The 24,591-nt window shown below is 43.6% G+C and overlaps 1 protein-coding gene across 1 annotated transcript in view; it reads left to right on the forward strand.

Moving 5' to 3' along the window:
- Window positions 1-21,381, forward strand: part of TFRC (transferrin receptor) — a 661,121-nt gene extending 639,740 nt beyond the window's left edge. Inside the window, exon 19 of the mRNA XM_044070291.1 lies at window positions 18,199-21,381. Within this exon, the coding sequence (XP_043926226.1) occupies window positions 18,199-18,441 (243 nt within the window). The 3' untranslated portion in view covers window positions 18,442-21,381. The remainder of the gene's footprint in view (window positions 1-18,198) is intronic.
- Window positions 21,382-24,591: the final 3,210 nt, after the last annotated feature.

The following is a 24,591-nucleotide window of genomic DNA, read 5'->3' on the forward strand; positions in this document are numbered from 1 at the left end:
TACCACATTTTGATGGACAGACTATCCAGGAGGTTTCTCCGCTTCCGGCTGAGAGCCAGTCATCAATTCAGGGTTCTTCCCTTCGGCCTCATCTCAGCCCCCAGGGTGTTCACCAAAGTCATGGCAGTGGTTGCAGCCCACCTGAGACTCCAGGGCGTTCAGGTCTTTCCATACCTGGACGACTGGCTCCTCACTGTCTCCAACAGGCATCAACTGTGTTGCCAGGGATTATGCTCTAACTCTTGCCCAGAGTTTGAGCATCTCTGTACACGTTCAAAAGTCCTTTTTTCATCCTGTGCAGGTTCTGGAATTTATAGGGTCCAAATTGGACACTCGCATCTCTCGAGCCCTAGTAACTCAGGACAGGGTGAACAGCTTGTCTTATCAGGTATTGGCCCTCCTTCAGAACCCGGCTCCTTCAGCAGAGTTGGTCCTGAGAGCACTAGGGTCTATGGCGGCGGCAATCAGTCTGTCTACACGCACGTCTATGAATGAGGATTCTGCAATGGACCCTCCAAGTCCAATGGTCCCTGTTGCTACATCCTTTAAACACCCCCATTCCACTGAGCAGGGTTTGCAGGGACTCCCTCCTCTGGCTTCACTCAGTGGAGCTGCGAGAAGGGAGACCCTTCGTAATGCCCCCACCTCAAGCCTAGTTTACCACGGATGCTTCTCGCCTTGGGTGGGGGGGGGGCATTGTTCGGGCAGAACCATCCAAGGCACGTGGACCCCCTTAGACCGCTTTGCATATCAATGTCCTAGAGATGGCGGTGCTTCTGGCATTGCAAGCTTTCCACGGCCTTCTTCCTCTAGGAACTATTGCGGTTCAAACAGACAACATGGCATTAGTCTGGTACATAAACAGGGAGGAACCAGATCTTATCCCCTTTGTCGGGAGGCTGTGAGTTTGGGAGTGGGCGATATCCAACAACCGCTTTCTGGTAGCGACGCACATTCCGGATTGGTCCAACATTCTGGTGGACAAACAGAGTTGTGTGATCCTCTCACTGTACGAGTGGTCTCAAACCATCAGTTGCGAAACGGATCTTCCTCAAATGGGATCTACCTTGCTGCACTCTTTTCACTTCTCCGTCAAAGTGCAGCGAGTTTTACACGATACTTCCCCCACCAGGGGAGAGCCCCAGAGACACTCTGGTTCATGCTTGGCCACCTGGTCTCCTCTATGCTTATCCCCCCCCCCTTCCTCTTATGACTAAGTTCATTCAGAAAGCACGTTGGTTGGGGAGCAGTATTATCCTCATAGCCCCATTCTGGCCTTGCCAGATCTGGATCCCATATCTGCGGTCTCAGTGTAGTTCCTCCATATATCTTGGATCCCATTCCGCATCATCCTGTGGGATTGCAACCTCCGAACCTGGTAAACCTCAAGCTCGTGGCTTGGTTGATCCAGTTCCACTGATGGCAAGGACTGCTGGCATCTCATCACCAGTAAAGGCTATTCTGGTAGCAGCTCACAAGCCTGCTACCAGAAAAATTTAGTGGTAAATGGAAGCGTTTTTCTATCTGGGCTAAAGACAAGGGTTTGGATCCCTTTACCGTTCCTCTTCCGGCGGTTCTTGATTTTCTATCACATTTTTCATCAGGGAGCAAGTGCATCTACAGCTAAAGTGCAATTGGCAGCCCTTTAGCTTCTGCGAAAATATGTAAAACCTTCTTGAAAGGCATTTCTCTATTGAAACCACCAGTTAAGACTGCGGTCCCACCATGGGACTTGACTCTAGTTTTACAAGCATTGACAAGCCCACCTTTTGAGCCTGCCGCCTCAGTTCCATTAAAGTTCTTATGGAAAACTGCCTTTCTAGTTGCCATTACTTCAGCCAGGAGGGTTTTGGAACTTCAAGCCCTTTGCATGAAGCCCCCTTATCTAATTTTCCATAAGGATAGTGTCTCTCAGGACTTAACCCTTCCTTCTTACCAAAGGTGGCTTCAGAGTCAAATATTAATCTGTCGATTCATTTACCAGTGTTCTTTCCCAACTTTCAGAACAAAGGGGAATACAAATTACACAGGTTGGATGTACATAGACAACTACGTTTTTACTTGCACAGGACGAAGGATAACTCGCAAGGCTGATCAGTTTGTGTCCTTTGCCAAATCTGCTATGGGTAGAGCTATTACCAAAGTTACCTTAGCAAATTGGATTTCACAGTGCATCATTCATGCAGATGTATCCTCAGGTAAACCTGTTCCTATCAGAGTCCATCCCCACTCAACCCGATCCATAGCCACATCAGCAGCCTTCTGGTCCAGGGTTCCTGTAGATGACACATGTTCAGCAGCTACTTGGTCCTCTTCCCATACATTCATTTCTCATTATAAATTGGGTATGATATCCAGGAGTAGGGCTTCCTTTGGCTCCGCAGTGCTTTGGAATATCCTTCCTTAAAGGCCGCCCAAGGTTTTTTAGTAGATGGGGACTCTCACACAGGTTGCAGAGCAAATGAAGTAATTACTTCAGATAAAGAAATTATGTACTCACCATAACATTCCATCTGAGTAGGTACGTCATTTGTCTGCAACAGACCCCCCCCCCCCATGCCCCCCTAACCATTATTGTGATTCCTGATCATGACTGATATTGTTTCATGAGGTTAGGCTTTATTTGGTCCTCTGTCGAGGGTATTAGTTGGATTAAGCAAACTCGAGTTGAGGAAAGGCAGCATGCAGCAGGGGATTATGGGTAAAGGGGAGGAGCTAGGAGCTTGGATCTTTTAGCTAGTAAAGCTGCCGGCTCGGATCAGATACCCACAGGTTGCAGACAAATGAAGTACCTACTCAGATAGAACATTATGGTGAGTACATAACTTATTTTTTTGGCCATTCCCCCTTTTCATCTTCCACGAAGACAGGGTAACTAACCCTTAAGACAAATCAATCCTTCATGCCCAAGGTGGTCAATGAGCTTTCCTTAAACCAAGCTATTCACCTCCCCACCTTGTTTGCCCACCCTCAGAGTGACACTGTCTTACACTCCCTTGATGTGCACAGACAGCTCAGTTTCTTCTTAGACTAGACTAAATCTATCAGAAAATTTGACCAGTGGGCTCTGGGGAAAGTTGTAACTCAACAATTTCTGCCTGAATTTCATGGGCAATTACCCATACTGCTATGCACACCATGGGAAATCCTTTGGCTCTAAGGTTAAACCACACTCCACTAGGGCCATAGCTTTCTTTAAAGTATTAGACACTGCCACCATTTGAGGCAGCTACATGGACATCTCCACACATTCACCAAGCATTACAAGTTAGATCACATTTCTAGATAAAGGGCTGGATTTGCCAGGGCAGTCCATGGATCTTTGGAGAATTCTTCCCAGCCCCCCCCCTACCTTGGTGAGCTTTGGCACTCTCCCAAGAGTACAGAATACTGCAACATGGGAATAGGACATAGAATAGTTATAAGATTTTACACAGCCATATGTGTCCTCTTCCTAGTTGCAGTATTCTTTCCCTCCCTCTTTCCACGTGTTCATTTTTTGGCTCTTCTTGGATGGCACTAAACTTGTACAATTTGGCTTGAGACTGGGGTCTGACTGGGGAGCTCTGAGGTCTGGTGCATGCAAACGTCACTTTTGGCCTGTGTACCTCTAGCCATGGCCTGTGTACCTCTAGCCATGTCAGACGTCCCACACACCGTATTCCTTCCCTCCCTCTTTCCACGTGTTCATTTTTTGGCTCTTCTTGGATGGCACTACAATTTGGCTTGAGACTGGGGTCTGACTGGGGAGCTCTGTTCTGAGGTCTGGTGCGTGCAGACGTCACTTATAGCCTGTGTACCTCTAGCCATGTTAAACGTCCCACGCACCTAGCAGTGACTGCAAGCTTTTGAATACTGGCTGGACGTTTGGGTAGCAAGAGGTTAACCACAAGAGTACAGAATACTGCAACATGGAAGAGAGGGACATGTGTGGTTATGGTAAGATTTTACAAAACTATTTCCTGCCCCATCAGGGTCAGCGTAACTGATCGGGATACCTAGAAAAAAGTTCAGTCAGAAGACGCGCAGCCAAATGGAAGCATTTTAATTCCACGCCATTTGGTCATGTTAAGTTAATACTGGCCATTATGCACTTTTAAGTCTGTTATTCCATGCTTAATGTTTGCATTAGCTGTCACTGTATCACTTTGTAAAAAGGCAGAATTGTGGCCCTATACCAGATACCCCCCATGGAGTGCTAAATTTTCTCATGAAATTTTGAACTCTGCCTATTCTCTATTCATTTTCAAGCATTGAAGCTTCTTTCATGAAAGACAGTTCCACTGGAGGCCGCAAAATATTTAACCCATGCGATAGCACTGCTGGCTCAAAGATATCCATATATAGCCTTCGACTGTATTCTAATCCAAACTTCAAAAGGAAGCACTTTACAGGATCAACAATTCAGTATAGATTTTCTACCCTCCTAGGTTTTACAGTAAATGTTAAGAAATCTACCCTGCATCCTTTGCAACATCTAGTTTTCCAGAGATGCTGACTGAACACTTATCACATGATTTCTTTTTTCCCCCATGGGGAAAAATCCATTTTCTGACTATATACTTACAATTTCTTCCGACTTGATAAATGACCCCTGCAAGAGAGATTGAAAGCCCTGGGGTTCATGGCTTCAAAATTACATAATGTGAAGTTCAATCTCCTTCACTGCTTGGTTCGGATCTGATCCTCTGCTCTGACACGGCCGATTAGCAAAGCTCAAAGATTACCAGTAGCTCGAGACCAAGCCCCCCTTATCCCATGATGCATTACTGGAATTACCTCAGATCTAGTTTGCCGCAGCGCTGATCTTTTGGTTTCCAGCGTTGCTTGAGACTTTTTGTGGGATATTCTGCATATTCGCAAGTTCTCCATTTTTTCTGTTGTATGTTTGTGTATATGTATGTATGTGTGCATATATGTATATATATTATAATTTTCTTAGATAGACTATTTAGAAGTGTTCCCCTTTCCCTTTTTATAGCTTTGCCATGTTTGTGACTTTTTACTTCTTGGCCTGTAGTAGTTTAGACTAGTTAGGAGTGTATACTAATATTAATATTCTATACTGTTATATCTAGAGTTTGGGAGTTAAAGTTGATAGTTCTTCATAGTTATTTTTCGAATTAAGATATGTCTGAAGATAAGGGGAAACATCCGAAGTGTGTTAAAAAAAAAAAGTCCAGACTGCGGACAAAAAATGCGTTTATTTTTGGGTGATGTGCACCTTCAGAAGTTCTGGTGCATCTGCCACTCCTTTTCTACTAGGGTGCTGGCTGAGAAGAGGAGGAATCTCCTTGATCGGGGGTATCCTTAAGCACCTCTTTGTAGAAGCTTTGTCTGACAAGGATGGGGCCAGCAAATCATCAAAATCTTCCTGAGTCCAAGACAAAAAAAAAGTGGAATATACTGTGACTTCTCCACAGCCTTCGAAGCAGAGACAGTCTGTTCTTTTCACAGCCCGGACTCTGGCTTTGGAACCGTTCTCAGACTTCCTCTTCTCCACTTCTCCAGTCGGCACCATCGGTGCTTTCTTTAGGTAATCTGTTAGCCTTTCAAATATGGATCGACTGGTAGAGAAGCTATTAACGGCACCAGGCCTACTGGTAGAGAAGCTATTAACTGCACCAGACCTATAAATTGTCTGCTCAGACCCGGGCGTCTGAACTGAAGACCACACTTCCTGCATTGATGACTACTCAGCCATACCGGTCTGGAGCCGGAGGAGGCAGACTTGATTGTAGAACCCTTGGAGCCGACTGCAGTTCCAGTATCGTCAGCTCCATCTGCTCGGACGTCCTCTGTCGAACAGGAACTCGAGGAGCCGACGCTTCCCTGTCTGATCCAGAGAGGGCAGTCGTACTGACTTGTCGGTGCTGACTCTTCCTCTTGGGGCTTCGGCTCGGGTGAGCTTGGCCCCTACCTCGAGCTCTGAGCCCACTGCATTGGTGCGGGAGGGGATCTTAGTCCCTTCGGATCAGTCTACTCCATTTGAGCAGTGATGCTTTCGAAGCCATGAGGAGTTGTTTCAAAGACTTCCTCATCACCAGTGTCCGCTTCCGCTACCATCGGTCACCCCAAGGGTAGAGACCCAGAGCCTTGGTTAAACCCCACTGGGCGCTCCCTGCTGTTCTGAGACTTCCCCAGAAGTCACCACTGAGGAAGTACCCAGAAAGAGACTATGCAAGAAGAGGCACTTGGGCTCCCCACAGGAGTCCCTGACGTCTGACACTGACTTGGAGGAGTCAGAAGGGTCCCCTCGATCCCCCTCTGAGAACACCTCCTTTGCGGAGATACTTCAGATCCTTCGGCAGAGGGGTGATTTGACAATCCAAAAGCCCTACTGAGGATGAGTCTGTTATTCTGAAGGCTTTAAGGTCTCAACCTTCCACCTCCTGGGTGTCTCCACCCTACGATGAGCTTATGCAGTTGGTCTCTCCTAGGGCGTGGGAGTCACCAGAGTCTATGGAGCCTGTCCCTCGGGGGCCTAATTTATTTCTACCCCATGGATAAATCCTTTCTGGCCAAAGGAGTTCCTGTTGATGCCGTGGTGGCGGCGGCCACAAAGAAGGAATTGGGAACTTCTGTGTCTATCCATCCTCCTAACAGTCTAGTATCATGGATAGATATGTGGGAAACGCATGTTCAGGTCAGCGACTTTCTCACTCTGCGAGCACTGAATTCTGACCCATTTTACCAGACTGCAGAGAGATCTCCTTAAGGAGCTGGGAGATTTTCTTCAGGGCACTGTAGCTGCAGGCATCTGACAGTTTCGGCCCAGCTTGCTACCCTTAATTCCATTGTGAACTCATCCATGCGCCTCATATATGCAGTTGATGGGTCGAGTAGAGCTGCAGGTACAGGGATTGCTCTTCGCAGGCATGCCTGGATGCGCCTCTGTTCCTTTGCAGAGCCTTTCAAGTCTTCATTGGTAAACACCCCGTTTGACTGCTCATCCTTGTTTGGGCTAAAGGTAAAGGAAACTTTGACCAGGTGTGAACAGGAGGGAAAGACTGTCGTTTTTCCACCCCTACTCTGCCTTTTCCCAAAGAGGAGGGAAGATGTGGTTCCAGAAAGCCCAAGGAGACTTTCTGGACACACGTGGAGAACCTCCCTCCATGGGCAGAGGGGGGGGGGTATTGGAAGACACCGCCCTCATGGCAGAGGGGGTCTGCAACACCAGGGTGACAGATCACTTCTCTGGCCAACCAGCGATCCTGAGGAGGTCTTGACTGTCCTGCTCTGGAGGTGGTCGGGGTCACTTGTTGCTGTACCCAGAAGCCTGGCTAGATATCACAAATGACAGATGGGTACAAAGCATCATTCCAGAGGGTATTTCATACCGTTCTCCACTCCACCCATTCCCGTCAAAAGAATCCCGGACGTTCCACCCAGTTACAGGGAACAAGCAACCAGAGGTCTGCAAGTTACTAGAAAAGTAATCCAACCAGTCCCAGCAGACGAAACAGGATTCGGAACTTACTCAGGATTCTTTTTGGTTTCAAAGAAAATGGGACTGGAGACCCATTTTGGACCTCAGCAGACTGAACCAATTTGTAAAAAGAGAAGTTTTGGATAGTCGTGCTTCAGTCCATACTCCCCTTTTTAAGGAAGGACAATTGGATGTGCTAGATTGATCGCAAAGATGCTTACTACCACATAAAAATGGCCAGACCATCCAGAGATCATCAGCGTTTCCAGCTGGGAGCCCGTCACTACCAGTTTCGAGAACTGCCATTTGGTCTCACTACAGCCCCCAGAGTGTTTACCAAATCTATGGCAGTGGTCACGGCTCACCTGAGACGTCTAGGTTTCAAAGTGTTTCTGTACCTAGACGATTGGCTCCTTACCTCCACCACCAGGCATCAACTGATTCAGGCAACAGAATCCACTCTGACACTCTGCAACCACTTAGGCATTACGGTCTACTTCGAAAAGTTTGCCTCGTCGCCCTCACAGCATATAGTCTTCATAAGGGCAAAGTTACACTTCAACCACCACTCGACGTCTTCCAGTTGAAAGGGTATCAATTCTTCACCATCACATCACTGGTGTCAAAAAAACAGAGCTTCAGCCACAGAGGTCTTGAAAGTACTAGGTTTGATGGCAGCAATTTTAGCCATTCCATTGGCAAGGATGCATATGCGGATTTTTCAATGGCTCCTGTTCACTCAATGGTCTTACCAGGAGTTGCCAATGAACCATAATTCTGATTACAAACTCTTGCAAAAGGGATCTTCAGTGGTGGTTGACGTCTCTACATGTCACAATAGGATGCCCCTTTGTACTCCCTCCAATAGCCACTGTGACCGCAGATGCTTCCCTGATAGGGTGGGTGGGGGCATTTTCAGGAAAAGACTGCCCAAGGCACATGGACGGATTGAGTCACACTTGCCTATCATTGTCCTAAAGATGAGAGCAGTACTACTGGCATTGCAGTACTTTCAGGACTCCCTCCCTCTAGGGACAGTTGCCAGACAAACATGTCTGTTTGGTATTTGAGCAAACAGAGTAGGACCAAGTCTTACCCCCTTTGCTGAGAAGCCCTCAGTTTGGCAGTTGGCTGGGTCATCCCAGTGCTTTTTGTTTGCAATGCACATCCCAGGGAGATCCAATGTGATCGCGGACAAGCTGAGCAGGGCAATTTTGTTGCCACATGAGTGGTCCCTCAAACGAGATTGCAGACAGGATTTTCCACAAATGGCACCAGCCTTGCTGCAATCTTTTTGCCAGCCATATCAGCACCAAATGCAGAAGCTGCTTTGCCCTGATAACCCCTCCGGAAGAACCCCCGAGGGATGCACTCATACATGATTGGCCCCAGTGTCTCCTCCAAGCATTTCCCCCAATTCTGCTGATACCCAGATTACAGAAAGCAGTCGCTGGGAAGGTCGGTCATTCTTATAGCCCTTCGTTGGCCTCGGCAGATTTGGTTTCCATTTCTTTACCATCTCTTGGAGGATCCATGGATCCTGGAACCAGTACGACCTAACACTTGTCGGGACCTCCATCCTTCCTTGCAGTCACTGAAGCTAACTGCTTGGCTGCTCCAGTTCCCCATATAGCCAGGCTTCATAATCTTTCAGATAACACAAGTCAAATTTTGTTTGCTTCCCACAAACCTTCCACCAGAAAATTGTATCGTAAGTGAAAATGATTTTCCATTTGGGCTTCTAACAAACCTTGATCCTTACCAAGCTTCATTGTCATCCATACTAGAATTCTTGACCGAGATTTTTCACGAAGGAGCAGCAACTGTTACCGTTGTCCCGTTAGCAGCTATATCTAATTTTCATCTAGGTATTGATGGACTGAATATTATGCAACACCAGTTATCCAAGGCTTTCCTTAAAGGTACTTTTCACATGAGACCTCCATTGAAGACTCGTTCTCCCTGGAGCTTAAATTTCATGCCATCCCATATTCTTTCTCCCTTCGAACCAGCATCATCTTGTGAGCTCAAGTTTGTCATGGAAAACTATTTTTGCAGTGGCCATTACTTCTGCCCGCAGTGTGTCAGAGCTTCAGGCATTATCTATCAAGCCCCCCTATATGATTTTTCATCCTGACAGAGTATCCCTTAGGACTTGACCCTTCCTTTTTGCCTTAAGTATGTTCTGAGACTAACATCAATCAAGTTGAGTTGCCTGATGTTCTTCGTCTCACATTGCTGCAGTCATAACCTGTGGGTAGTCCGCTGTCCTCTGTCGGCCCGAATACCAAAGTGTTAGGCTGGCGTCTGTCATAGTCGCTCAGATCTGACGTCAGTAAGCAGTGGTACTAAAGTGCATGACCGACGCCATATCCTCAGTCTTTCATGCCGCATGGTCCGAAGCAGAAGCAGCGTTTGCAAGTGCCGTTCGGCGTCCTGAAATTTTCATATTCTGAGTTTCAGACCGAAGACCAAGTTGGGCTAAGTACCCCGTTGGGGAATATTTTTGTCTTTTCTTGCCTCAGTTAAATCCTGATGTCAGAAAAAGTTGATTGTATTTCTTGTGGGAAACAGATACCTCATAGGGACTACCACTCTCTGTATTCCTTGCTTGGGGCCTGAGCACGACATAGTCGGGTGTCGCTTTTGCGCTAGATTTAATAAGCGCACCATTAAACGCAGGTTAGATTGTGCTAGACTTGTTTTTGGTAAGCGGTGCAACTACAACATGCCGTCGGATCCTCCGACGCCCGCTACCGCTAAGAAGCGAAAAGATAAATCTTTAAAGTCTAAGCAGGATGAGTCCGTTGCGGACACCGGTTCTTTGGAAACTACGGTGGAATCTGTGGATCCAGCCGAGGTTTCAGCTGAGTCTCAGGGGGAGCCTTTAATATTACAGGAATTGGCCTCTCAGGAGTCAGGTCAGGCCGAGGGGGGCCTCTCAAGTTTCTGTAGTTCCTTCTTTACATAAGGTTGTTAGGCCTTCTACTTCTGTCACTAAAGCACCTTCTAAAGCTAGGCCTGGTCTTCCTGGCACAGGTGTCAGCCCTAGTTCTGCAGGCTCTGTTCCTAAACATATGCTAAAAATGGCAGAGGATTTGATTACTTTAATCAGAGGTTCTATGCCCCCTCCAGATAAGAGACCTAGGGTGGAGACAGAGGTGGAGGGTTTGGAGCATTCCTCAGATTACTGAGTCTTCAGTTGAGGACATTCAGGATTTTCCTCCCTATTCTGATTCGGATGCAGAGGACTCCTGTCCTTCTGCTCCTCCAGAGGATTTTTCTTTTTCTGAAACCCTGCATTCCATGAGGGAGCATTTTAAGTGGGAAGGTCAGGATTTCTCTGATTCTCGTAAGAGGCTTAGGGGAATTTTTGTTTTTACCACAGCATAGGCTCTTGGCCATTCCCCCTGTTTTGGATGTTGTTCAGGATGTTTTTTCTGAGGCTTCCCTTAATCCTGATTCTTTACCTCCGGCCCCTGTCAAGCCAGACAGATACTACAGAGTTCCAGAGTCTCATAAATATTTATATAGGAGTCCTAGAGCTGACCCAGAAACTATTAGCCAGGGACCTAAGGGTGTCAGGGCTTCTGTAGTAAAGAATCCAGTTCCTCTGGATAAAGATTCTAGAGCTTTGGATAGGTGGGGTAAAGTGTATACCTCCTCCACACTAGCTATGAGGGCTTTGAATTGCCAGTTTCATATGCTGAAGTACCAGAATTTTCTGTTAAGTCAGTTGAAATCTAAGGTAGATGCTTTAGCTGAGGGTATAGTGTGTAAGGAATTGCAGGATTTAGTTCATGCCTCTGATCAGGTAGGTAAGCATTCCTTGCAGTGTGGCTTTGATGCTCTTCAGGCTTCTTCCAGGGTGGCTGCCACTGGTTCAGTTATTCGTAGGCACGCCTGGCTTAAGGATCAGAATTTGTCAGAGCATGTTAAAGCTCGAATTTTGGATGCTCCCCTCCAATCTGAAGTTCTTTTTGGTTCTCCTGTGGAGTCAGTTTTGAAAAAAATGGAAGACAAAGCTAAGTCCATGCAAACAGTTAAGGAATTTTTACAAGTGCAGCCCCCTAAGTTTAGCAGAAATTGGCCTGCAAAAGGATGGGCATATCCTTCTTCCGATTACCAGTCTAAGGCCAGCTCTAGGTGTGGTAGGGGCAGAGCTCATGCTCAGGGCTCTTTCAGACCTAGGACGTGGAGTTCTCCTGCACAATCTTCTGGTGAGGGCAGGGGTCAGCCTTTTCGTAAACAGACCCAATGACCTGTGTCTCCAGCTGCCAGATTCCTCCTGTCTGGCAGCTCCTCTAGGAGGAAAGTTGGCACTCTTCAAGCAAAATTGGCTTTTGGTCACCCAGGACAAATGGGTGTTGGACATTATAGATCGAGGCTACAAGTTTTATTTTCACACCTTGCCTCCTTTCAAAGGCATGCCCGTACCTCCTCAGCAAAAGCTGGAGGCTCAAAACAGATTTCTTTACTTTTAAAAATGGGGGCTATTCAGGTGGTACCTCCGTCAGAAGTAGGCCTAGGATTTTATTCTCGCCTGTTCCTTGTGCCAAAGAAGGGGAACACTTGGAGGCCAATTCTGGATTTGTCTATTCTCAACACATACCTAGACATCCCAAAATTCAAGATGTTAACTTTACAGCAACTTCTGCCTCTGCTAGGCAAAGATCACTGGATGGTAACTCTGGATCTCAAAGAGGCTTATCTTCACATTCCTATCAGGCCCAGCTGCAGGAGGTTCCTGCGTTTTCGGGCTGGTACTTTTCATCATCAGTTCTCTGCATTGCCCTTTGGCTTATCTACTGCGCCCAGGGTGTTCACAAAGGTCCTGGCTCCTGTGATAGCTTTCTTAAGACTAAGAGGAATACAAATTTATCCCTATTTGGACGATTGCCTGATTCTTGCTCAAGACAGTCACGTTACTTCAGCATCTACAGTATGTAATGGCAGTGTTAAGGTGCCTAGGGTATTCTGTGAACGAAACAAAGTCCAGTCTAGTACCCTCTCAGGACATGTGCTTTCTGGGTGTGAGACTGAATACAGCCTCTCAGATGGCTTTTCTGACCCTGGACAAACAAAGAAATCTTCCCCTATACTTTCAGAGATTATCCCTACTGTCCAGGCTGACTGCAAGGACAGTCCTTCAAGCCTTGGGGTTCATGGCATCTTGTATTCTGGTACTTCCCAATGCCAAACTACATATGAGGAAGCTACAATGGTATCTCAAATGTGTACGGACTCAACACTGCCACGATTTGGACACTGTCATTCAGATAATACCTTGCATCCAAAGGGAATTTTTGTGGTGGGCTCAGGAATGTCACCTAAACAAGGGACTCTGTGACCCAACCAGAGGCGAGTCAGATCCTAATGACAGATGCCTCGGACATGGCTTGGGGAGCACATTTCAATGGGAGATGGGTTCAAGACACGTGGCCTCCCAGACTACAGCATTTGCATATCAACATGGAGATGTTAGCAGTCCAATTTGCTCTGATGGCTTTCAAGGATCTACTTCAACCGGGACAGGTGTTGATTCAAACAGACAACACGTCATGTGGTACATCAACAAGCAGGGGGGAACCCATTCGTACCCTCTTTGCAGACAAGCTATGGTTTTGTGGGAGACTGCTCTGAGTTTGCACCTCACTCTTCAAGCAAGGTTTCTGCCAGGAGCACAGAACTCCTTAGCAGATGTTTTGAGCAGGCAACTAGTGGATCCCCACGAGTGGAAATTGGATCCCCATGTATTTCAACAATTGACAGTGGCTTGGGGAACTCCAGACATCTGTTCGCATCCCCACAAAATTTCCGACTGCCAAAATTTTGCACAAAGATGTTTCACCCAGAAGCTTGGAAAGTGGATGCTCTCTTTCAGTTGGAACAACCTTCACATCTATGCCTTTCCTCCTGCCTCTCCTTCCCAAGGTGCTCTTGAAGGTCAGACAGGACAAGCCTTGCATAATCCTTATAGCTCCAGATTGGCCACGTCAGCACTGGTACCCTTTGCTGAGGAGTTTAGTTCGGGAGCCTCCTTGGCCTTTGCCAACAATTCCACACCTTTTGTCTCAGGCAAGCAATCATTTCCTCAATGTCAGGATACAGTCCCTGCATCTGACAGCCTGGCATATTCTGTTTTAGACCCTGGGGGGTCGCAGCTTCCTCAGCAAGTTTTAAATGTCATTTTGGAAGCCAGGCGGCCTAGTACAAGAAAAAGTTTATGCTGATAAATGGAGGAGATTTTTTCTTTGGAGCACAGCAAAGAGCTTTGATGTTTCACGGCCTAATTTGAGTGTTACACTACAGTACCTTACAGAATTATTAGACAAGGGGTTTGTCTTTCTCCTCCGTGAAAGTTCATGCTGCAGCCATTTCTGCTCACTATGACTGTGATCCACCATTATTTTCTCATCCTTTGTTTAAGCAATTTCTTAGAGGGGCAAAGAATATAAGACCCCCACGTAGAGTTCCTACTCCTTCCTGGGATCTCAATTGTGTTGGAAAAGCTGACTTTACCTCCTTTTGAACCTGCTGCTACAGCTGAGTTGAAGTTTTTGTCTTGGAAGACTGCTTTTTTGTTGGCCATTACGTCTGCTAGGAGGGTATCTGAATTACAGGCTCTAATGGCAGTTGAACCCTTCCTAATATTTCATAAGGATAGGGTATCCTTGCGTACTAACCCTACTTTTATGCCTAAAGTTGTTTCTGATGTGGCCTTGAACCAATCTATTCATTTGCCTACTTTTTATGCTGATCCCCAAAATAAAGGGGAAAAAAATTTGCATTCTTTGGATATTCACAGGCAGTTGCGTTATTATTTGAGCAGAACTAAAGGGTTCAGGCAGTCTCAACAGTTATTAATTTCTTTTGCCTTGGGTTCACAAGGAAAACCTGTTTCAAAGCAAACTATTTCTAAGTGGATTAGCCATTGTATTGCTTTTTGTTCTCATCATGGAAAGGAGGTTCCGGCTGGGATTAGACCTCATTCCACTAGGGCTACTGCCACTTCTACTGCTTTTTTAAGGGGAGTAGCTACTAAGGATATTTTGGAGGCAGCTACTCTGAGTTCAGTGCACACTTTTACTAAACATTACCATCTCCCTCTTTATTCCAAATCTAGGGCTGGGTTTGCCACTGCTGTTTTACAGGGTATGTTAGCAGCTCCTACTGCTTTTTGATTTGGCCAACCTCCCTTACCTTTGCTTTGGGATTCTACCCACAGGTTATGACTGCAGCAATGTGAGACGAAGAACATAGTACAGTTTTGTACCTACCATAAATGTAGATGTTCGAGGATCTACATTGCTGCAGTCCAATTTACCCTCCCTCCTTCCCCTCTGTAGTTTAGGGTTGCTGTGTTGCTTTTGGGGTGATTATTTTTTCTGTAATTGGTAGTTGGGTATTTTCTATGTTTGGCTGTGGCCTTTCCTTTTTAGGCCTTCTGACATCTGGGGCAAGAAAGACTGAGGATATGGCGTCGGTCATGCGCTTTAGTACCACTGCGTACTGACGTTAGATCTGAGCGACTGACCGACGCCAGCCTAACACTTTGGTATTCGGGCCGACTGAGGACAGTGGACTACCCACAGGTTATGACTGCAGCAATGTAGATCCTCGAACATCTACATTTATGGTAGGTACAAAACTGTACTTTCCCCAACCATACCAACAAATTAGAATACATGCACGAACTTTATGTTCACAGCTTGGATATTTGGACAGAACTAAAGACTTCAGAAAGTCAGACCAGCCTTTTGTTTCTAATTCTCAAGCCAGAAAAGGTAGACCAGTGGCTAAAACAACCCTTTCCAAGTGCTTTTCAGATAGTCACCTACACTTGCTAATAGGTCTTTGTTGCATAAAGTGAAGGCGCATTCAACCAGAGCAGTCTCTACTTGGCCTGTCAAGCTAAGTTATTACCTCTTGATAATGTGTATGCTGCAGCCAGTTGGTGTAAGCCTCTCAGGGTGCTAGGGGACACTACCCATTAGTGAAGAATGAACGGCAAGATTGAACAACGTCACATTAGTTATGCACTCACCATAACATTCCATGCGAGTTGTTTCATCTTGCCTTCCTTCTCACGTCCCTCCCTCCTTCCCCCACCTGGCTGACAGTTGACCAGCTTCACCCTGGTTATTCAATGTTTCTTCCTGTCTGGGGAGATTAGTACTCTAACTAGGATATTGTACACGCAGCAAACAAGATCGGAGGTAATTCAAGCAATGCATCATGGGATAAGGGGCTTTGTCTCGAGCTACTGGTAATCTTTGAGCTTTGCTAATCGGCCGTGTCGGAGCTGAGGATCAGCTCCAAACCATCAGTGAAGAATGAAGGTGAGATGGAACAACTCTCATGGAACGTTATGAGTACATAACTTTTTCTTCCATTTGCCAAACTCTACATAAGGAAGATTAGATGGTACCTAAAGTCATTTGGATCATGTTGCCACTTACTGAACTTTCTAGTTTTGCCCTTTGTGAAGAAAAGTTTGTTGGTGAATTAATCAAATGACTCTAGTGGCATGCACTTTGATTCTTGCTAACTAACAAATTTCCATGGATGCTTCATACCTGACTGGAAGCCTGTTTTGTGGTCAAGGGAAGTATGGTCCTGGCAGGATAGGTGCAAACATAAATATTAAGTAAGTGTAAGCTGTTGTCCCAAGTCTTAAATCCTTCATAACCTCTTCTCCATTAACCCTACAAATCTTGACAGGAATACCACAGTCTTGTGGTTTATCAAATAAGAAGGAACAAAATCCCATCTTGGCAGGTTAGTTTTGTGGGCTTGGAAAGTTCATTTTTTTTTTTTTTTTTCAGGCAACTTAATTCCCATCAGAAGTTAACTGTTTCCACAGATCCAAGTCAGACCCTCAGGCGTAGATTAAAAACTGCTCTTCCTGCATATTTTTCCACTTTAAGGGCATTTGTTAGCCATTTCTACTGGTTTATAGATCCAGCTCTTCACATTAAGTGGCTTCCTAAAAAAGAATCCTTCACATCAGGTCTCCCAAGAAAATACATTTTTTTTCCTTGAGGCCTAAATTATGTATTGGGGAAGTTGACTCTCTGCCATTGATCCTGTTCTGTGCTGCTTTAAAATTTGTTACACAAAAGCAGTTTTGTTGACTGCTTTGACTTCTGCTTGGAATCCAAGTTACAAGCTGTTATGTCTTCTCCATAAGATGGCATTTCTCTTAGGAATAATCCTTGTGTGCCTAAAGTTGTAAATGTCTTTAAACCAGTCTAGCCATTTATTAATGCGTTTCCTAACCCTCAAAATGAAAGTGGGGGGGGGGGGTCTTAATTTAGTTTAGACTGCCAAGATTCGTAGACAAAAGTAAGCTGTTCAGAAAATCTGATCAGTCGTTTCCTATGAAAGTTGAGAGATGGGTTTCCTGTATCAAAACAAATCAACTGCAGGTAGATTTCTTGCACTTTTCATAAGAAATCTGCAAGGCCATGTAAAAGCCTCATGTTAAAGCTGTTGTCTCTTAAGATGTCTCTTCCAAGGGTCTAGACTAACATTTTGGAGCTAGCCAAGTGGTCTTCCTTATTTTTGTTTGGCAGTGCTTAGTAAAAGTATTTTCTGTGGTAATTTCTGGCCCTAGATGCATTTTAGAGCCAGAACTGGTTTTGATGCAAGTCTAAACTGTGGTTCTGCGCATCAGTTCTCTCTTGTTACAATAACAATAGGAATCTTTCCATAATGTAAACAATACTGCAACAGTATTCAAGTGCAGGACATAGTATAGTTGTGGAAAGACTTGCCTACTCTGACATCTGCAACTGTCACTGTTGCAGAATATGCATGTTATCTCCTTCCCCCTCTTCTTTGGCTGAGGTAGACCTTCATTTTTCCCTTAAAACTTTAGTCATTTTCCTCCTGCTTAACCTCCAGCTACTCTTCTGGGACAAGAAAGGTCTGAGCAACTTCATGGTCATACCATCCCTCCCCTTGTGCACTAGTATCTGTTCCTGTGCATAGGTATTTGGATGTGTGGCATGAAAAGAAGGCACCCAAGCTTGCTGGGATATATGGTATCCTTGGCAGGATAATACCCATTAGTGGATTTAGCTGCAACAGTTCTCCATTCTGATATACATTATTGTAAGTTTTCACAACTCTACTTTTTCTTATCTTCATACCCAGTAAGCTGCCAACAGGGGCCCAACCCCCCCCCCCCCCAAAATCTTGGGCAGGCCTCCTCCCGTAGGCATTGGCTGATGGAGTTCCTCAAAGTATGTACTTTTGTATTTGATAAATGTATCAAGTGTTCACGGAGTAAACTTTCTGCAAGTTAAGAAAAAACATCTCGTTAGTATTGCACTTGTGTACAAATCATTGGATCCACTTGGTAGCCGTCATTGTTGATGGGATAAGAGCTTATGACATTGCCATAATGCATGGTATTTTTGGATAAAAAGATACTAAATTGTGATTGGTGGAAAGAGTAAACCCTCTTGGGAGATGTTAAGTAGATGGCCTTTCCTAGGTCAACTAAGTGACATCTTTTCTGTTTGATAGGCAGTGTATACCAGACTTAGTATTGTGAGTTGTCTTACCTTGCACTTTTCTTAGTTGACCCTAAAAATACAAGCCTGGATGAGTAACATTCCTACATTTGCCAAGTGTGCATGTGATACTAATGGGAATGGAACTGTAGTTGGAAGAATGTAGTAACATTACATTAGTCACTATCCTGTACTTGCTTTGAGAAGTTATTTACAATTTTTATTGGTTTTATTTTGCCTTTTCAGGTGGAATATAACTTCTTGTCACCGTACGTTTCAACCAGAGATGCTCCTTTCCGACATATATTCTTTGGTTCTGGCAACTATACACTATCTGCAATCAAAGAGCACTTGAACCTGAGGAGTAGTAACATAAGCATGTTTGATGAGGACTTGTTCCGGAATCAACTGGCTCTTGTTACCTGGACCATTAAAGGAGCAGGAAACTCCCTGACCGGAGACATCTGGGACATAGATAATGAATTCTAACTGCAGAAGAAATGTTTATTAGAGTACTTGCAGCAGTTGTGTACAGTTTGAACAATCCTGAGTCTGACGTCTATATAAAGAGTACAGGTTTATCCACAAATTACTTGGGCAATGTCCCAACCTCTTTTCTGGAATAAAAAGTTGTAGCTGTTTAAATTTCACTTTACAGCTTTTCTAAAAGTGTATAGGAACCAAAGTGTAGCAGTTCATATGTAGTGGTCTCTTAAAAGCAGCTTTTTGCATCTTGCAACTTGAAGATTATCTTGTAGCTGCTTTTAGAGATCAGGGACTAAGGGCTGTCTCAAACAGTATATCTCAATTCTGGGATGGGGTGGTGACTAGTTTGAGTAAGATGTCTGGGGTTAAAAGTGAGATCTCCACTTAAGTTCTATGATCAGAGCATTTCTTGCTTAGCCTTTTACTTCCCACTGACTTTGCTTGCTCTGATATTTCATATTGGTTCTTAAAAGCCATCTGTACTTCTGCTGCTTGTATGAGCAAAGGGTTCGAGTCTAAACTGCTGACTAAGTTAGATTTACATTTTAAGAGGCACTTGAAAAATGTAGTTTTTTTGTAATTACCTACCTCTGGTTTAGCTGAGTAATTAAGGGTGCAGTTTGTTACAGAAAGTCTGAGCCACATTTACCATCTAAACCTGTGGTAATTGTTTTTGTTCCCTTTTTAAAATCAGAAAACCCCTTGTCTGAATTTATTTATGGAAATGAGTTTAAGCATTTTCAGCATCAGTGATTGTATAGTACAGGGGACAAGATCAGTTATGTTTCCCCAGAAAGAGAATGCTTTTCATGAATAAGGTTTGATAACAGATTGGTTACCGTCTCTTTAGGCATGCATATTTGTGTAACAGATTTCAAATTAACACTAAATTTGCTTAATACTCTTGCCTGTGGCATCACATGCAGGTATGCAGCTTTCTGTCTCCATTTGACAGTGGCATTATTCCAAGCATTCCTGTAGTTTGACACACGTTTTCCTATTAAGGTTTGTTTAATGGGGTGAAGGAGGAAACTTAAGGTTTTGAAATTGTTTACTGGGGAGGTGAACTTTAAAACTTGAATTAACCATATTGTTTTCAAACCTTATTTTAAGAAGTGATGTATTCTATTTAATATATTCTAGCCAGAGTTGTTTTGTAAGCTTTGAACAAAACCTGCCCATCAAGAGCACTGAGATATTTATTTTATTTATTTATCAGTGGCAGAGTTCACTATAAATATATTTTTTCAGTTTTTATAGAAGTGGATTATCGGAAGCAGTGTCTTCCATAATTGACAGTTATACTGTCGTTTTTTGTATAAAAGCAGCATCTGCTAATAAAATCATAATACCGGACCTTCTGCACTATAGCACAAATTAACTAACTTGATGGATTGAAGTCATGTCTTATATTTGAGTTTTGCCTGGCTTTGTGCAAAGCCTGTATAGTTTTACATATCCTAGTAAGGCTAGTTCAGAAATTTGAACCCCTTTCTAAAATGTAAAAATAAGCCATGTACTGTCCACTTGCATTGTAATCAGTTGACTGTCCACTCAGGTAAACTGCATCACTGCTTTTCACTTTTGTGGGCAAGAGAGAATTGATCCTGTTAAAAAAAAAAAAAAAAACTCTAGTATTGTAAGTTATTTAAGCACAATATATAATTTTAAGTGGCAGCTTGTAAAATGTCTTCCAAATTCAGTGAGTAGCGTTTGATGTGTTGACTCTACTACAAGGTGGGCTGTCCAGAATTCTTTTGTGGCTTCATATAGTTTAACTGTATGCATTATAGACTAGAACCTAAGAAAGCATAGTGGATAATCTCCAAAGTGGTACATTTCCTCCAGTTACCCAATAAAACAGTGAATTGGCATTCTGATACCAAAATATTCATTGTGATAAATTTTTTACTGACTTGTAGTGCTGAAGTTCCGGTACATAAATAAGCTAAAACACATTATCGGGGGCAGTGTTTCCCATAATGTTTGAACAACCAGGTAGATTTTACCTACCAAGGTGTTTATATCGGAGGCAGTGATCTCCATATGTAGCACCAAGGGTGTGCCTAGTTAAATTGGGAACAGTGTGTCCCATTGTCTAGAATTCATTGTATGTTTTCATGTTATAATGTTTGCCAGGGCATAAAGGTTTGTTTTCTTATCTACATCTTCAGCTCCTTCAAACACAGTTTAATGCTCTTACTAGGCAGTTGTGTGTTTGAATATTGCAATTTGTCTCATGTTATAATGTTTGCCAGGGCATAAAGGTTTGTTTTCTTATCTACATCTTCAGCTCCTTCAAACACAGTTTAATGCTCTTACTAGGCAGTTGTGTTTGAATATTGCAATTTGTCCTCAAACTATCAGATTGTCTTGGAGAAAAAAAACAATTGTGGTTTTCAGCCTGTGGTGTAAATGGTGTGTACTGTTATTTCCATTATGTTCTTTGTTTAAAAACTGTCATCAGGACAGTGGAAGATATTCATGTGGTTTTTCTTCTGTCTGTACTTGCGTGCATTTCTCCCTTTGTATGTATTGCAAATGAAAATGTGGCCTCACTAGCAGTTCAGGTATAACTAGTGCTTCTCAGCAGTGGCTTGTCATTTTTGTTGAGGTAGTATGTATTACAATTTTGAACATGGTAAATTCCAGAAACTGTCTTTTGGGTGAGTAACTTGACTCACTGTTGTCATATGTTCTGCACGTAATAGCTTTGTCGTAGTTTGCTACAAACAGCAAAAAATTCTGTAATGTCAAGATTCCCTTGACTAAAATGCATAAGCAAAGTTGACAGTATAGAAGTAACACAAGGCCATAATGCATCAAAAATGAAAGTGAAAGATGTATTAAATTCCTTAAAACAAGAATTCTGGGTTGACAATTCCATGCTGTTCAAAAATTAAACTGTTCTAATATTTGATAAATAAAACGTTATGCAACTTACAGCCTTTTTTGTCATTTTTTTTAATAAAAATAACGAAGTCACAAATGACGGAAGGAATTAAGTAATTACTGAAGTTGACTAGTGTCTTAAGTTGCAGTTTTAGTATTGTATACGTATCCTGTGTATGCAGATATAATGTGTATGTGTGTGTGTGTATATATATATTTTTTTTTTTTTTACTGTGCAGTGGATATAGTGTACACACACCTGTTAAAATGCAGGTTTTTGTCATGAGACCACAATAAATTTCAAAACTTTTCCCACCTTTAATGTGACCTATAACCTGTACAATTCAATTGAAAAATCTGAGGAAACAATATAAAAAATAAAAAGAAATATAAGCTGGTTGTGTGCATACCCTTAAACTAATACTTTGGTGAAGCACCTTTTAATTACAACATTCCGTCTTTGGGGCGGGGGGGGGGGGTAGTGCTGTTGGGTTAGTTGAGTTCAGTTTGTATGTGATTGAAATTCCATTTGACCCAGGCATGCTGTTGCTATGAAGGTGTTTGCATTGTTAATGGTGTGTGCCTGAATGCAAGATGTGCAGTGTGGATGAGTGATTGTTGATGGTGTATTGCAAGCTTAGTGTGTTGCATGCAACCAGACATGCACAGTGCAATGGCAGGATGTGTGGACATGTGTTAAAGTTCTTGCTGTCCTCCCCATTTCACTGTTGCAGTATTTATTACGATAGGGATCCCCTGGCAAGGGCGGCCAGATGTATGGCCGGTATTCCAAAGTCTTTAGGTTGCTTTAAGGTATGTCATATGTCATACATGTGTTCCTCTTGTAGTGTAGGCCATAAAGTTAAAGTCCTAATGTACCATTCTCAACTTTGCCGCCATTCCAAATGCCATCTGTTGATCGTTTGAATGCCTGTTCCATTTGCTGGTTCACCGGGCCATTTCAGATGTCCCATTTGGGATTTTATGCAGTTTTTTTTGTATTGCTTTTGGGGTTCATGTCATCCAGAAAAGGTAAAGACAAGGGTGTGAGACATTCCCCATAGTGCTTCTGTCTTGATGCTTCCCATGACCATATGTCCTGGTCTGTCAGGTCTTTGTTCCTAAGACTCTCCATAGTTGACTTTCCTCTTTGGCCTTGTATTTGGAAAACCAATATCTTAAGCTTTTGGCAAAAGACACAATGGAAAGAACTTCCCACTTTGAAGGTCATCCATCTGTGAGAAGGCCAAGAAGTCTGTCTGATTCTTCCTCTCTGCCATCTTCACTGAAAGTCTTTCCCAAAGCAAGTGAAAGCCTGCAGAATCACCTGGCTCCACTGTTGGATTTTTGTGTTGTGATCGTTTTTATAGGCCAGCATGAATCCAACCTTGTACATGTCCCTGGAGGCCTTGCAGATGTCCACTTCAGATGTTTAGGGGGAACTGCGACTGATTTATTTCTGAGGGCCCTGGGGCTGTTCCTCAGATTTTGTTGAGAGGAAGCTCCAACAATTATTGAATGCCATCTAGCGTCTGAGCTATCTAAATTTGAGTATATCCTTTTGAAACAAAAAAAACTTAGCATGTTTCTCCAGCTCCTCAGGACCTGCAGAGTGAATGGCAGAATTTTTCTTGGTTTAATGCCCTGATGGTTTTGAAGCCTCCTCAGAGTTTGTTCCTGCTTCTCCGTTGTCCCTACTACCCTCAAGACCCAGGGAACCAGATTACTCTGAGGTGGGGTTCAAATGAGGAATCCTTGCTTATTCATCTGATTCCCCCTCCTTTGGATTATGGGTCTGAGGAAGAGTACACAAGTCCTGACACTTTCGAGGAAATTTCATTTAGGGGGACAGTCTGCAGAATTATGGAGCTCCTTAAAGGAATTGTGCTTGGATTTCTGAGATTCAGAAAAGGTATTAGCTTCTTTAAATACTCTACCACACCTTCTGCTGTTCCTCCTGTTTTGACTGCATTGTTAGATGCCTTTTCTACTGCGTGTAAGGTTCCAGATTCCCCAGTCCCCTGCCCCCAAGATTAGGGTGCCTGAGGACTCTAAATTTCTCTATGGGATGCCGCCTCCTTGACCCTTCTATGGTATCTGTGGCATCTGAAAGTCATCTGCGTTACTGCCTTATACCAAGTTACTACTTTTTGGTAAAGACTGCAGAACTATGGAAAGGCTAGGTAAAAAGGTTTATATCTCTGCTAACCTTGGCTTTTAGGGCTGTCCATTATGAGACCCGTATGTCTAGATAAATTTTAGCTCTTTCTCAGGCCTTTCAGGTAATTTCTGATCTGGACTCAAGGGAAGACTTTTGCTATTTTCCTGTTAAGGACTTCCCGGTGGCTTGGCATTCTGTTAAGTGTAGTTATGCAGCAGATGCTTATTTTAGACCTGCTGCCTTTGGTTTTGTGATGGATATTCCTGGCTTCAGCTTCAACCTTTAGATTGTTAAGGCTAAGTTGAAGGATGCTCCTCTGGACAACAAAACACAATGTGAAGGTCCATCTCGCCATTCATTCTTACTGAAGGGAGGGTTCGGAGCCGATCCTCTGCTCTGACTGCCAGCAGCATAAGCTCGAGGCCACCTCCCTATCCCATGATTCACCTTGATCTTCCCAGATCTCGTTTGCCACTGCAACTTGATTGGACATTCACCAGCTCTGGGAAGTGAGTTATTTTTTTCTTTTAAAAACTCATTAGCTTAAATTCGACAGTTTAATAATAAGTTTCCTTTGTTTATAGTAAACCTTTCTAGAAAGATATTTCTGGTAATTAGCTAGTTATTTAGTTAAAATTACTTGGATAGTGGCCACCTTTTTAGGCTTTTAGTTCTCTTTATCTCATTTCCTACTACGTAGTTGTGTGGCAGTAGAGCCTATTTTATGTACAGGGCATTGTGCATTTCTGGTAATTTTCTATTTAGAGACTTTAACTTGGATAAGTGGCAGTCTCTTAGGCCCTTAGTTTTCCAGATTTCATATTTCTTATAGTTGTGTGTTGGTAAGAGCCTTTTTATTCACAGGGCAAGTATTTTGATATTTAGCTAATTATAATTAATAGTTTAGTAGTTTAGAGATCTTGCATTATTGGGAGTAGAGTGCTGTGCTATATATATTCTACTCGTAGCTTGGTAAAAGTTTGAGTTTTTCGTGTGTGTGTGTATGTATATATATATATATATATATATATATATATATATATGTGTGTATATATATATATATATATATATGTGTGTGTGTAGGTATAGGGGTGTGTGTG

Source organism: Protopterus annectens, chromosome 4.part1 (genome assembly GCF_019279795.1).
Source record: "Protopterus annectens isolate FY-2018-M chromosome 4.part1, PAN1.0, whole genome shotgun sequence".
Lineage (NCBI taxonomy): Eukaryota > Metazoa > Chordata > Ceratodontiformes > Protopteridae > Protopterus > Protopterus annectens.